General features: G+C 41.7%; 1 protein-coding gene across 1 annotated transcript in view; it reads right to left on the bottom strand.

The window, feature by feature from the left end:
• Positions 1-300: 300 nt before the first annotated feature.
• LOC143024687 (thiamine transporter 1-like) overlaps positions 301-16,277 on the bottom strand; it is a 25,448-nt gene continuing 9,471 nt past the window's right edge. Inside the window, exons 2-8 of the mRNA XM_076183688.1 lie at positions 12,786-12,942; positions 12,362-12,688; positions 11,946-12,167; positions 9,225-9,426; positions 8,751-8,943; positions 6,865-7,000; positions 301-3,736 (exon numbers count right to left, since the gene is read on the bottom strand). Of these exons, the coding sequence (XP_076039803.1) occupies positions 3,599-3,736; positions 6,865-7,000; positions 8,751-8,943; positions 9,225-9,426; positions 11,946-12,167; positions 12,362-12,688; positions 12,786-12,911 (1,344 nt within the window). The 5' untranslated portion in view covers positions 12,912-12,942 and the 3' untranslated portion in view covers positions 301-3,598. The remainder of the gene's footprint in view (positions 3,737-6,864; positions 7,001-8,750; positions 8,944-9,224; positions 9,427-11,945; positions 12,168-12,361; positions 12,689-12,785; positions 12,943-16,277) is intronic.

Genomic DNA, 16,277 nt, shown 5'->3' with positions numbered 1-16,277 from the left:
TAGTTTCTTTGTTTTGTCCAAATGTTGTTCCAGTGATTGACTTAAGTGCGTTAAGTCTAGGTGTGCATTTGTTTTTTATGTTTGTGATGTGTTACACCAAGAATTGTCGGTGTGTTTGTGTGTGGTATTAGAGTGTTGTTGATGTAGAGATGAGGTATGTATTTGTGTTCTTTTGTCCAGTTGGTGAGAAGTGTTGCTGTAGATTTGGTTGGAGCTATTTTGAGTCTGTTTGTGATGAACCATGTGTTGAGTGTATCAAGGTATGGCTGGATTATTTCTGCAGCTTTGTCTGTGTTACGATGTGTGCATGTGATTGTTATGTCGTCTGCGTAGGAAGAGATTTGTATTTCTGAGGTGTCTGGTGTGGGTAAGTCATGCATGTATAGATTAAAGAGCATGGGGGATAGAACAGAGCCCTGTGGTACTCCATTCTTAATGTTTCTGATGTGCGATGATTGGCCATTATATGACATGTAAGCATTCCTACCTGCCAGATAATTGGCCAGCCATCTTTTGGTGTTATTGTGCATGTCTGTGTTATATATTTTATTTGTTAGGTTGTGGTGGGGGATAGCATCAAAAACTTTACTAATGTCTAATGTTATAAGAAGTGTTCAGCAGGTAAGTTGGTGTGAAGGACTGATGAGCAATGGAGCAAGTGTGTTACTGAGTGGATGCTGCAGGATGGGAAGCATGGAAGAGGGAGACCAGACAGGAGATGGAGAGACAAGGTTGGGAAGTTTGCAGGAGTGATGTAGCAGAGGTTGGCATGGTCGTGTGAATCATGGAATGCTATGAAGGAGGCCTTTGTTCAGTAGTGGATTCAGGATGGCTGATGTGATTGATTGATTGACTTTTAAAAATACCAGTTACCGGAACTTCTGATATCCTCTGGGTGGTGGATTAATGGTTGTATCTACCCTGAGGACACTGTGCCTTTGCAGGCGTTACTCTCGTCATCTTGCTGATGCCATTTGAAGGCACAACCACTTGAACCAACTGAGCAAATGGACCAAGAATGAGTGAAGAAAGACTAGTAAAAGAGGTATGGAAGGCAGATGTGGAGGGAGTGAACATGAGGAGACGTCCTAGGATGAGATGGATGGATGGGGTGAAGGGGGCTTTGGGGAAGAGGGGAATGTCTGTTGAGGAAGGACAGGAGAGAACAGAAGACGGGTGAATGGAGAATGGTTGTATATGGATGATGTTGTGATGCATGAGGTGGAATGGGCGGGGGGATGGGGGGTGAGGTAGTATGTGTGAGCAAAATTTGATGCAGCCCGAAGGGATTTCTACCCATCTTCTCCTTTTATGCATGGGGGGACGGAGAGGGGGGGGGGGTTACCGATTTAATGAAGCGGCCTTGTTGTGGATGTGCTGTGACTTGCGACACTGCCTCTGACCCAGGGCAGTGGACAAGGTGCAGGGATGACCCGTCATCCAGGAGGTGCTAAGATGGGAGGGAGGGAGGAGGGGAGTGGAGTGTATTTAGGGATGGAATGGGTGGGAATGATTTTATGCCTTTTTCTTTTTGGCTACCTCCCTTGTGGGGAAAAAGCCTTGGTATATGTATGTATGTATGTATTGACTTGGGGGCAGAACTAGCAGCTACGACTCTGATTCTCTTGTTGGAGAGAACTACAGCAAAAGATTGACATATCTTAAAAGACTGATTACACAGTGCAGTGGGTCCCAGATCTACATTCTCCAACATAGTAATGAATTCAGACTAGTAGTGTGGTTGGCAACCCTTACAGCTAGAAGAGCCATTTTTTTTTTATAGTTTAATAAAAATGTTGTGCTATTGGAGCTGCATTACAAAAAAAAAAGTTAAGACATTTCTACTACTCATAATAACTGACAGCTACAGATCTTTTCCAAGTTGAATATGTATATATATTACATCATTTTGCCAGGAATATTTTCAAAATCTTAAGTATATGACAGCTTCATTTCAATGGAATAATTATTTTGTAAGAAGCTTCTGGAGCCACACAAGTGGCCTGAAAAAGCCGCAGGTTGCCGACCTCTGAACTAGTACAACACCCATCTCACATCTGAATAAAATTGTCTGTCACTACCTATGCATATACAAGTCCCTGTTCCATGCAGAGTGTAGAGGGTTCGCTTTTTCCTTGACTAGTGGTGTTTGTAACGTACATGGCTACTAGGTCCTAAATGAGCATGGAATTGCTAGTGACAGTGCAGAGATGGCATGTGAATGGTCAGTTTAAGCCCCAGTCACACCAAGCTTACGACCTATTTCTGACCACCTTCGACGATGGCATTTTCATTTCTCTCATGGTTAATGCCAGGTGGCTATTTCATATTCATCTTCATGATGGGGGAGATTCATTCCAATTGCATTGTCTCAAATTCTTTTTATAAACAAAGGAACAGCACATGTCAGCCTGGTCACTGGTGGTCAGAAACAGGTTGTGAGCTTGGCATGGCTGGGCCCTTAGGGAGTACTTCCCTTGTTTGCTTGCTTTGGTGGTCTTCTTATGACAGATGCTTCCTTACTTGTTCAGAGAAGCTAGCATCCTCATGTATCTTACGTCTCCATTCCTTCCTGTCATTAACACACATAAATATACTTTTGAGATTCACAGGTTCCCAGGAGCCTAGAGGGAAGCTCATGGGTAGCACTCTTGTCTTTTACATTTGTGACCTGAGTTCAAATCCCTGGGGCTGGCACAAAAATGAGTGCTACTAAGAAACTTATACATACACTCAACCCTCAATTTGCCAGACTTGATAGGATGGGGGATGGAACAGCATCTGGTCTGGAAACCCCAAAAGCCCAACAATTGTAAAACCCTGGTCTATCACAAATACAAATTCATCGACTTTTCACATATTCCGTCTAGATCAGCAATTCTCAACCTTTATCACTCCATTCTCCCTTCATGAATCCCCAACACTTGTGTGGCTCCAAAATCTATATACCAAGAGCTTTTTTCCCCTTTATAAGGGAGGTGATAATGATATGGTTTAACGTCACAAACTCCCCCCCCTATCGGAAGACTAGGACGGTGCCCCTTACAGAGGACTTAGTCGCATGGAATTTAATGAACCATGCCCTTGGTTCAACTTCGCCAGTGGCAGGATTCTCACTGCCATCCCCTTGACATTCACCACAAGTTATGACGCCCTAATCCGCTCAGCTAGTGAGCTTCCATAAGGTAGGTAGCCAAGTCAAAAGGTGTAACCACTCCCACCCATTTCACTCCCATTGACCACCAGTCTTACATCCAGGAAATTGGGTCACACCTGGTTGCTGTGTGGGTTCAAATTGTTTGGCAATTGGGAATATTGTCTGCAATGGGACTAGTGTCCAGGAAAAACAAAAATCCAGCAAATAGGGGTCTGGAAAACTGTGGGTTGAGTTTATAGTTCTAGATACTTTTGGACCCTGTTGGCTCGCCCGATGCCTTACATATGCAATAAAGTATACACGAAGAACCTGCCTAACATCTTCCTATTACAAGCACACTAATGTCACAGAAATACTGACTACTGCTTCATGTCTAAGATCATGAGAGGCTATAGCACTGCCCTACAATCATATTGCTTTTGTTGTTCCTGTTGGTGGCTCTCAATGTTCAATAACAGGTTTCATTTCCCAAAGGCCTGTGTTTCGTATTCCTATGCAGCCAAGCTGGCACAGGTGGAATCCTGCCAGCACGAAGAACAGCACGGCCAAGATGCAGAAATATGCGCCATATATCAAGAACTGTATGAAATAAAGAAACACATTTTAATAACAAGTGTGAATGTAGTAGTTTCAGAGGGATTAGCTTGTTAAGTGTAGTTGGGAAGGCTTATGGGAGGATCTTGATTGAGAGGATTAGGAGAGGAACAGAGGGAGTAATTGGTGAGGAACAGTGTGGGTTTAGGACAGGTAGAGGTTGTGTAGATCAGATTTTTGTGGTAAGACAGATATGTGAGAAAGCTATAGGTAAGGGGAAGGATGTTTTCTGGGCCTTTATGGATCTGGAAAAGGCTTACGACAGGGTAGACAGAAAGGCACTGTGGGAGGTTATGCAGATATACGGGATAGGAGGAAAGCTTCTGGGAGCTGTCAAGAGTTTTTATGAGAGTAGTAGAGCTGTGTCAGGATTAGAAATGGAGAGAGTGAGTGGTTTGAGGTAAAGGTGGGACTTCATCAGGGATGCGTTATGTCACCCTGGCTGTTCAACTTATACATGGATGGGGTGGTGCGAGAGGTGAATGCAAGGGTAGTGGGTCAGGGATTGGAGATGGTTAAGGAAAATGGAGAAAAGTGGGAGGTGAGCCTGCTGTTGTTTGCGGACGACACTGCGCTTGTGGCAGGATCGGAGGAGGGATTGAGGAAGCTGGTGACAGAGTTTGGGAGAGTGTGTGATAGAAGAAAGCTGAAGATAAATGTGAGTAAAAGTAAGGTGATGAGATGTACAAGAGGTGAAAGTGGCAGTAATCTGGAAGTGAGCATTAAGGGAGAGCAACTGGAGGAAGTGGATAGTTTTAGATATTTGGGTGCAAATGTGGCAGGAAAGGGTGGAGTGAAGGTGGAGGTAGAATGTAGATTGAGAGAAGCGAGTAAATGCCTTGGTGGTTTAAAAAGTGTAATGAGGAATAGGAATCTGGGAATGGATGCTAAGAGGAGACTGTATGAAGGAGTGATTGTGCCAACAGCACTGTATGGAGCAGAAACATGGAACATGAGAGAGGAAGAGAGAAGGAACTTGAATGTGTTTGAGATGAAGTGTCTGAGAAGTATGATGGGGGTTACTAGGCTAGATAGAGTGAGAAATGAGGAAGTGAGGAGGAGAACAGGGGTGGAAAGGGAGCTGGGAGATAGGGTGGATGAAAGAGTATTAGGATGGTTTGGACACATGGAAAGAATGAGTGAAGAAAGACTAGTAAAGGAGGTATGGAAGGCAGATGTGGAGGAAGTGAACATGAGGGGACATCCTAGAATGAGATGGATGGATGGGGTGAAGGGGGCTTTGGGGAAGAGGGGAATGTTGGTTGAGGAAGGACGGGAGAGGACAGAAGACAGGGGTGAATGGAGAATGGTTGTATATGGAAAATGTTGTGATGCATGAGGTGGATTGGACGGGGGAATGGGGGTGAGGTAGTGTGTGTGAGCAAAAATTTTTGACGCAGCCCGAAGGGATTTCTCCCCGTCCTCTCCTTTATATGGGGGGACGGAGAGGGGGGGTCGCCGATTTAATGAAGCGGCCTTGCTGTGGATGTGCTGTGTCCTGCGACACTGCTTCTGACCCAGGGCAGTGGACAGGGTGCAGGGATGACCCGTCATCTAGGAGGTGCTAAGATGGGAGGGAGGGTGGAGGGGTGTGGAGTGTTTTCGGGGATGAAATGGGTGGGAGTGTTTTTGTGCCTTGTCCTTTTTGGCTACCCCCCTGGTAAGGGGGAAAAAGAGCCTTGGTATATGTATGTATGTAATAACAATTATACATGCTGGCCCCTGACTTAACCAGTGTAATTAGATACAGGGATGGCTATTTTTAGAATGGGTGTTGGGTGGAGATATGCATTGACTTTGCCAGCCCCCTAATAATGGGAAAGGGGAGGGGAGTGGATTATGTTAGGGGTGGAATGGGTGGGAGTGGATTTTATGCCTTTGTTTTTTGGCTACCTCCCTTATAAGGGGGAAAAAGCCTTTGGTATATGTATATCTAGACATAAAGATCACAATTTTGCTCTACTTAACTCCTATCTTTTGCATTCCATCTTCCTAACTTGACAGGCTTTCCATGTATTACAAAGCCCCCCTTCACCTGTCCATCTATTTCATTCTTGGTCTTCTTCATTCATTCCATCCACTTTTGTTTCCCATTCTTTTTGTCTGTCTTAACTTGCTCACTCTTCCAATACCAACATCATGCACAAAGCCCATTCAACGACCACCCTTTCCATCTTGGCACCTCTGGAATGAAGAGCTGTCCCTGTCACATCACACTGTTAATGTCAAAGGCAGTGCAGTAAGGCACAGCTCTTCCACAACAGCCCCTGAATGCCAGAGCTGGTTCATACTTTAGCACTTCACTATATGACAACCCCATTCCTCATTCACTCAAAATGAATTTATGAAGCAGATACAAACATCTTTTTGGGCCATTATCCGTTTGTTCCTATATTTTGCACTCTTTTATCCCTGCTTGACAGACATTCCATGTGCATCCAAAGATCCCCCCCCCTCCCCCTGATCTTCCTCTTAAGCTCACTCCATCCACTTCTGCTTCCCATACTCCATTTGCTAGTTCTTCCTAATTTCTTTTCAACCACTTGAGCACTTCAATCTCCCCTATCTCCAATCTCATTTTCCACCCTGACCTCATCTCTACATTCCAGTCTATTCAATCTAGTAACACTAATCACATTTCCAATCAATTCTAATCTTAAAAATATTCTCTCTTCCTCTTTGCCTCCCATATATGTTAATTCTCCATACAGCCAAATTCTAATTAATAACAACTTTGTATTTCAGGTTTCTATTCTTCTAAATAAAGCCAACAAATATTAATCTTTAAGCTTTCATTTTCCAGCAATCTAGTTCATGATAAACACCTTTAGAGTTCAAACTAATACTTCAGTTATGACGATGGCTGTTTATAAATAAAAACTATTAGTGATTTATATAGATAATTTTTCATTCAATCAGCCCTTACCTTCAAAACAGTGACTATGAATGGGAAATGGTGGATTTGCTCTAAGCCAATGTTGTAATAATTTGTATATAACGAGAGCTTTTTCCCCCTTATATGGGAGGGAGCCAAGTCAGAGGCACGTACCTATTCCCACCCATTCCGCTCCCATCTAATGATTTACAAATCATAAAAACATGAGTAAAATTACCTGTATTCTTATGGGAGTCTGCAGTATATCAACAACCACCACAGTTAGCACAGTTTGCAGAAAAAGTGAAAGGAACATGTTAATTCCAAACACCAGGCCATAGCTGTCAGCCCGCAACTCCCTGGCCACTTGGTAACTGAAAGAGGTAATAATTTTGATAAAAAATTAGTCACATAACTCATTCTACCAAGTCCAACTGAAATGATGATTACTGTCTAAAGTTTTACTGACTATCTGCAGCCCTACACATGGTTCACACTCATTGTAAAGTTATTTTTTTCATGACTTTTTAACCCCTTCCATACGGTGCCGCACACGTAGGCGTCATGGGGAGCGAGTGTATTTGCGAGGCTGCCATATCGGCGTCTTGATTATATTTATTGCAGTCGCCCCTCCATAATGACATTCTTTCTAATTCTTTTGTAATCGCATTTTCTATGGTTATCAAAATTCACGGGTGAAGAGAGAACGATCGATATAAGCGGTGACTATATTTTATGATGCGAGTATTATTACGACACGTCGGCTGGCATTGGCTGTTGCCACCGAGATCTAAGTCCATGACGCCTACGTGTGCGGCCCCGTATGGAAGGGGTTAAGGACTTTTCATTACCCATTCTTGCACTTTTTCAGGCTCTATGTCCAGAAATTTCTAGATATTTTACATGGGCCAGCACTTGCAAAAATGGCCAGAAAATGTCATTCAAGGGCAGTAGACTTGAAGAACATCTTGTCCAATGTTAGAACCACCATATTTGATGAGGTAATTGTTTTTATTGCCATTGGAAAGAAAGGAGGGAAAAAAGAAGGGGGAAAAAAAAAAAAAGTGGAAAAACAAAAATGTCATTACTTATTCAAGACTTCATAATTTTTTAAAGAATTTAATGACTTTTCGGTACTGGAGTTTTATAACACAGAATTTCATGACTTTTTAGATTTTTAAGGACCTGTACAAACCCTGCCCACGGTAACAAGCCAGTCCACAGACCCTCTCATAAATCTTGGAGAAGAAATGTAGGATTTTGTGATGTTGGCAAAGTCCTCGAGGTAGTAAGTGAGATTTAGGAAGGTATCAGAATGGAGAGATTTGGTTTAACATTGCAAACTCCCCTTATCAGAAGGCTTGGATGGTGCCCCTTACAGAGGACTTTGTATTGTGGAATTTAACGAACCATGCCCTTGGTTCAACTTTGCCAGTGGCAGGGTTCGAACTACCATCCCCTCGACCTTTGCCACAAGTAACGCTGCCCTAGCCTGCTCAGCCATCGAGCATCCAAACGGAGAGATAATAAAAGTTAAAAGTGATCAATTTCTTCTTTTATGTGGAGATGAGTCTCTAATGATAAGAGAATGATACATGACAGGTCTGTAGGGGAGTTCATAAAGAATCAACTCCATAAAGCTTGTGTAGCCCATACCATCATCAATCAGTCAACTGGGAGCACATGCCAAGGAGTGTGTTATTTCACTCACACACTCATGCAGTCCCCACTGTTTCTCTGAGAAAGCTCCCATGCAGTCACCCTTCCCATTCTAAACAACTCTCAATAGATTCAATCAATTTGCCCCAGACAAGAATTCTTTGGGCCTCCCTTTCTTCTCCTCCATCGAGAACTGCTGCTGCAGTCAATAATTCCGCATGGAGAAAGTGGAGGGAAGGCCATTAAAGTTGACATACACTGACAGAGAAGAGAGGAAAGGAGAGAAAGAGAGTGGTGTGCAAGTGCCTCTAATTCTAGATGGATGCAAAAGTAATCATGTGATTTGAAGATAAGCAGCAGGGAGACCTCTGAATTGTTTTGTCCCTTCTAATGCAAAATAAAGTGGCAATTTAGAAACCAGGAAACAATTTATGAATTTTCATCCATGTTATCATGTTGTATTACCTTGCAATTGTGATGAGAACCTGATAAGAGACTCTGAAGATGATGTAGTTGACATACGCAACCCAGATTTCACTGGTAACACCCATGTAACTCAGGACTACTCCGTCCAAGAGGGAGATAATTGCTAATGTCAGTTCTCCCAAGAGTGCCCAGTTCAAGTGAACAAAGCCAATACTTAAAGCTGCTATGGCACCTGAAAATAGCATGGTGTTAATACAGAACAAGATAAAGACAAAGGTCAATACATATCTTAACTATTCTATTAACCTGTTGGGTTTTGTTGAATTTGGATTTTAGTCACTATATTAATACCCAGATAGTAGAAGGTGAAAGACATGTTATACATGCCCAATCTAATTATGTCACATTCAATCACATTTATGAAGAGATAAAGATACTCTGTTTCATTTTTCTGTGTTTCCATCCAATTGTGGATTTCTTGAATCATGTTTGTTTACCTTAAAGAAAACTTACTGAGCAGTGTTTGTGTTGCTTCCACAGCTCCATTCCAAATAGTATCAGTTTCTTTGGTTGGAGCTATAGTCTGCCACAAGGGCTGGATGTAGTTCCCAATCTGAAAGTTGCCACAGGTTGCAAAAGCCCACCATATGGACCACTTAAGCAGATGACTGTTGGTGTATGCACTCACAAAGTCCGACTTGATATATCTTAACACCTATCAAAAGACATTTATTTTAGCATACAGTACAAGGGAACACAAAGGAAGAACAAGCAACAGCAGGCCTACTGGACCTAACAAGGCTGTTTATGTTTACTATACTAAGCTACAGTTAAGAAAAGAGGGTAACTAGGTGATAGAAGATGAACTAACACTACTGCTACCACTATCCTATCCAATTACAATTAAATGCCGAGCTGTCAGATCTTTTATTGCAAAGGATAATTTTTTATTTGTGGATTAGAGTCTAAGTATTTATCTAGGCGATTTTTAAATGTTGTTATTGATTGAAGCAATTTAACTGATTTGCTGGATACAGCTTTATCAGGGTGATACTTTCTCACAAATATTTGAATTTTGGTCTATTTTCTGCTTTTCTCCATTTGGTTTGGCCAAGATATTTTGGTTGACTACCGGGAAAAAAATATATATATATAAATATATATATATATATATATATATATATATATATATATATATATATGCATATATAACTTTTTTGGGGTCAAAAACAGATTTGTTCGACTTGTAAAACGTTTGACAGCCAAGGTTCTACAGTACTGATATTTAGTCAGAGAGTGTGTATGTATGTGTGTGGTGTGTGTGTGTGTGGGCAAAGTCAAAATATGCAGGAAGGAAATATAGTCAAGAGATCCCCAGTCCCTTCTTTATATACCATTAGTTGCCTTTAATGATATATGTGGGAGCACGATGGAGAAAGGTTAGAGGAAATCTATCTATATACCAAGGGCTTTTTCCCCCCTTATACGGGAGGTAGCCAAGTCAAAGGCACACACCCATTCCCACTTATTCCACTCCTATCCACCACCCTTTCTTCCCTCTTATCTTAGTTCCTCAGAGATAAAGGGTCATCCCAGTCTCCTGCCCACTGCAATGCAACAAGACACAGCACACCTACAGCAAGGTTGCTTCACTTAATCAGCAACCCTGCCCCCTCTCCATCCCTTCATGCTGAAAACAGGAAACAACTCATGCATGTTAGACATAGACCAAGATATGGTAAAATATAGTAGGGATTGGAGGGGTCAGGGTGGATATAAACTGCAGTGAGGGAAGGAAGTAAATGTCTTGGAGGAATCAAATGTGTCATGAGAAATAGGTATCTACGGCTGAACACAAAGAGATGACATTATGCAAGGCTGACTGTGCCTATTACACTGTATGAAGAAAAGACTTGGTATTTGTGGGAGGCAGAAAGGAGGAATCTAAATGTGTCTGCAATGAAGTATTTAATGACTATGGTGAGGCAGAGAGCATGGGTGGAAACAGACTGTAAAAAAGGGAAGGCAAAGTTGTAGGGAGTATACTTGTAGGGAAGCCGAAGAAGAAATGTATGGATGGGGTGAAGGAGACCTTGGGTAAAAGGGGAATGCCCGCTGAGAAGGCAAGTGAGGGGGAAAGAGATTGGTGTGAATGGAGAGTGGTTGTGAATGGATGATATTTTCATCTGACCCAACAAAGGGATTTCCCTGTCTCTTCTCTTCTAATTACTTGTGGGTGAATGAGGAGGGAGCATCACTATGTAATAATGTGGCAGGGGTAAGCCAATTTTAGTTGCTGGGCACTGCCACCGAGATATTGCGTTTTCCTTCATTGCTTCTGATCCAGTTAGTGGGTAAGGGGCAGGTATAGATTCGTTTTGATAAACACCTAAGCAAGATGCTGTAATGACTGCCATTTAGTTTATATTATTTGTTTGTTTGTTATTATTTGTCTGTTTACTTATTATTTGCTTGATTTTCATTTATTATTATTTGTCTGTCAATTTATCATTATTTACTATTTACCTGTTTGTTATTTAACTATATCTATGCATGTACTTATCTATTACTATTTATATTATCATAATTTTTATCTTATTTCATTTTCTATTTATTTATTTATTTTATTTATCATTATTATATATATATATTTTTTGCATCCGACCTAGTTATGGACCAAAAAGTCTCCTGTCGGCATGCTCCGCCTTTATAATCCCTTTGTAGGTATGGCCCTTCATCCATGTGGTGCCAAGATAAAGGGGAAAGGGTTAACGTAATTATTGGCCAACTATCTCCCTTATATGGGGACTAGGCCTTTTTATTTATGGATTAAACAATAAATCTCTTAATAGTATTACTAATATTACATTTTGTGACTAGAACTAAGGTTGGCCACATGTCTGATGATTCCTAAAATGAAAGAGGACCTAATGCCTTTAAAAGAGAGGTAGAAGGAGATAGGAAGAGAATGGGAGATCAAAAGATAGAGACAGAGAAAAAGAGAGCGGGAGCAAAAGAAAGAGATACAGTGAGAGAGATACAAAGAGAAAGAGAGATACGGAAAGAAAGATACAGAGAGAGGGAAAGAAAGAGAGAATTAGAAAGAGAAAGAGAAACAAATAGAAAGTGAAAGAGAGACAGAAATAGAGAGAGAAAGAGATACAGAAATGGAAAGAGACAAGGAGAGAGAAAAAGACATTATAGGGCAGGTTACTACATCTGCCTACCTTTTACCTGTTTCCAAGATGGCCTCTTTCCTTTTGTTCCACAATCTTTAGCCTTGTAAAGCATTCTGGAACTTTCTTCCCCTGACGTGACAATGCCTTGTTGGCGATGAAAATAGATGCTCGTAGTGACGGAAGGTATGAAGCAGGCTATCAAAAAAGCCAAACACATACAAGTGAAGGAGATGTAGTTTAATGAGTGGTAATCCATTACTCCTGTTGATGTCAGTACCTGTGAAAGAGTATGTCTCTTAAATGAAATATTACAGAATTACGGCTTCTGCAGTTCAGCTCTTGAATCCAAGATGGTTTATGTTAGTTTAAACAAGATGATAATGACAATAACAACATCCTACAACTTCAAGTTACTAAAGTATGAGGTTAAGTTGGTAAACTTAAAAGAATTATGAAATGTTTATTGCTTACCTGAGAGAGCACACCAGATACAAATCGCCCAATCAAGATGGCAGCACGTGTGAAACTCGTCACCTTTTGATAAGCTTCCTGAGGAACTTTGGCATAGATGTAAGTGTAGTAAGCAACTTCAGTTGATGTGGCAATTCCATAACAAAATTCCATAAACTGCATCCACTTGACTCCACGAGCCCACAACAAGAGAGCCCAGGTGGCAACATATCCAAAACCTTCGAAGACAATGACAGGTTTGTAGCGAAAAAAGTCCGTCACCAGGAACACGATGATCAGCAGGGACAAGTACGAATAGGTCCACACAGGGTACACATCGTAGTATACCTGCAGAGCAATCATGGGGAACTTTCTTGTAAACTCTGTTATATCTTTGGAACCTTGTAATCTCATTTGCAAAATTAGCAACACATATACACTTCACCTGTGCTTCAGTAAGGTTTTGCGGAGGTCCAATGAGATAGTCGGTGAAAAATGGTTCTGAAGGCCTCAGTTCCTTGAAAAATCCATATGTACATAGCAGAAGACATGTAAGCCACACTGCATTCATCCTTGTTGATTATTACACTGATCTTCCACGTCTGTGAAAAAAATTATACATCAAACTGTCTGCATGTTCAATTATATTCTAAACAAATTATCATTCTTGTCGTTACATATGTTTAAATTGTGTACATTTACTTTTTACTGCCACATATGAAAATCTGTTTCTCGAATCAAAAAGTCTGGGTGTGCAATTACATTCTACACAAGAGATAATTTTTGCCTTTACCCATGTTTAAACGGTGCACATTTACTGCTGCTTATGAATGTTTGTTTCTCAAATCTAAGGCTCAACCTGGACACTTTCCTGAAACTGAAGCACTAATATCCTTATCTCTAGGAGCACTGGCTCTCTCCACAAGATACTGCCTACAAAGTGTTTGTAATAGCTACTCCAACTCACACATTACACTGTGAACACAAGCTCAAATGTACCCTACAAACATGACTCCTTTCCTGTATATTTCAAATACGTAGGTAAAAACAATTTGACAAACAAATACACATTATGCTGACTGCTGGCACACATGACAAAACCCCAATGGACAAAACCCCAACTTGCATAGCAGATGAAACCCCAATAGGAAAATTGGGGGAAATGAGATGACATGACCTAACATAACCTAACCTACCAACTGGGTTTTTGTCAGTTGGGGTATTGTCCCTTTACCTGCATCAAGACCCTGTGTGTGAAGACCCGGGTTAAGTCACCCTCCCGGGTATGAAACGTTATCACTAACATTAGAAGTCATTACTGACATTCTTACGTAAGGTTTATTCACTTAACTGTACTATACAGGAAAGGAGCAATGCTCATTGGGTCCCATCTCCTACTCTCCAATGCTGTCAATCACGAGTCCAGCATGTGAGCCAAGAACATACTGAATCCCACACAATCTTATTCTAGTCACAATCACATACATAGGAACGTCTATACACAATCACAATGCTGGAGAGAGAGAGCAACAACAGTGACTGTCTTCTTCTGAGAAACGAGGCATAAGTGCCTAGATGACCACTCTTACTGACGTAACTGCCGACGACAGCAAGTGCGTGGCGACGCGACGCAGCAACCCCCAAACACCCCCGGTCTCTCCTCAAACACCGCTTGACTTTTCCTTTTCCCTCGTGGTTTGCGGGGAGGATACCCACACGGACCTCATCCATGTAGGTAGTACGGAACAGTTCGAACCCAGGACACGGTGTCCACATTATGCCATTCTTGCAGTGACGTCATCCAGAGGAAGCTGAAGTCCCCTCAGGTCAGAGGTCAGCGGCGGTTGGGGGGGGGGGCATCACTCGAATTGGATGAAGCCCTTACTAACATCTGCGCCGTGGCCAGGATTCGAACAGACGCCCGCAATCCCTACGCGATTACCAGACACGCTCGTTACCACCGAGCTACGGCGAGCCCCCGACTGACGTCTTGGTCACCCTCCCGGATCCTCCTGTTCAGACGTCTCCTCCTCGACGATTACGCGATCGGGTACATCACCCAGCACCCACCTCTCGAAGGGCGACCCCCCCACCCCCACGGGTGTGTGTGAGATTCACCACAACGGTCTTGGATCCCGTGTTGGACTCGTGATCGACAGCTACTACCCTCCCGGATGAGGGCTCAGAGCTCATGTATATGACCGATCTACGGGTAATGCTGTCACCTGACACACACACATCCAACTCCCCGCCCACGAGCTGGAGTAACAACTCGCAGCGCAGCGATGCTGAAATTATTTCAGTGCGTGTGTAATTCACCATGGTCTTGGATCACGTGTTGGACTCGTGATCGACAGCTACTACCCTCCCGGATGAGAGCTCAGATCTCATGTATGACCGATCTATGGGTAATGCTGTGACCTGACTCACACACACACGCACCCAACTCCCCACGAGAGTTGGAGTAACCGCTCGCAGCACAGCGATACTGAAATTATTTCAGCCCTGGGCGGGATTCGAATTCGGACTGCTAGGTTAGCGGTTGTGAACGCAACCACTGCTCCGTCGAGCAATGTGTGTGTGTGTGTGTGTGTGTTATGCAATGGGGACATTCTAAACTGAAAATAGGTATTGTACAAAGCACGCGGCCGCTGGCAAGCGACGCATGTAACCCTGAGGATTATCATGGCGTCGCAGAGATTCACAGATTCAGAGACGGTAGAAATCGACTGAAAATGATTCTTCTTTAGGTGGACACTAGTCCCCAATTACAGAAGAACGTGCGACTCGGATCCGTAGGGGCATCATGAAGTCTATGAAGTGACTGCATCAAATTATGCAGTCACTTGTATGGGAGGCTCGAGTGTACTGTGGTGGCCGCATCATTTTACGCACAGATGACGAATTACAATAATAGTAATAATGATAATAATAATGTAATAATAATAATAAAAATAATAACGGTAATAATAATAATAATAATAAAAATAATAACGGTAATAATAATAATAATAATAATAATGATAATAATAATGATAATAATAATAATAACACGACGAATTACAATAATAGTAATAATGATAATAATAATGTAATAATAATAATAATAATAATAATAACAATAACGGTAATAATAATAATAATGATAATAATAATAATAATAACAATAATAATAATAATAATAATAATAATAGTAAGAACAATAATATTAACAAAATAATAACTTGGGTTGTCGAACTCCCCTATCAGGAGGCTAGGACGGAATAATAATAATAATAATAATAATAATAATAATAATAATAATAATAATAATAATAATAATAATAATAATAATAATATGCCAGATTTTTTTTTTTTTTTTTTACAGAATTCTCACATCAAATAGCGCTAACATTTTCCTTGCAAGTCGGCGCGGTTGAGCACAGAGTTCTAAATCAATAAGAGAGAAATAGAAAAAAAATGTAGATATTTTTTACCTCGAATTACAACAGCCTGCGAACTTCTGGGACAATTGTCAGTGGCCTCCTTGGAATCTCGGCAAAGACTGCGACCAACACTTATTGCAAATGAAGGTGGAGTGGCGGTGGAGTGGGGGTGGTGGTGATGAAGGTGGTGGTGGTGGATATGATGGTGATGGTGATGATGATGGTGGATATGATGATGATGATGATGATGAAAGTGGTGGTGGTGATGGTGGTGATGATGGTGATGGTGGTGGTGATGATGGTGGATATAATGTCATGATGATGGTGGACATGATGATGATGGTGGATATGATGATGATGATGATGGTGGTGGTGGTTGTGATGATGGTGGTGGATATGATGTGATGGTGGTGATGAAGATGATGATGGTGGTGGATATGATGTGATGATGATGGTGGTTGTGATGATGATGGTGGATATGATGTGATGATGATGATGGTGGTGGATATGAT

Source organism: Oratosquilla oratoria, chromosome 4 (assembly GCF_046742065.1).
Source record: "Oratosquilla oratoria isolate Oo_2021 chromosome 4, ASM4674206v1, whole genome shotgun sequence".
Lineage (NCBI taxonomy): Eukaryota > Metazoa > Arthropoda > Malacostraca > Stomatopoda > Squillidae > Oratosquilla > Oratosquilla oratoria.
The sequence above is the reverse complement of the archived record's forward strand: the minus strand, read 5'-3'. Positions and strand labels throughout refer to the sequence as shown.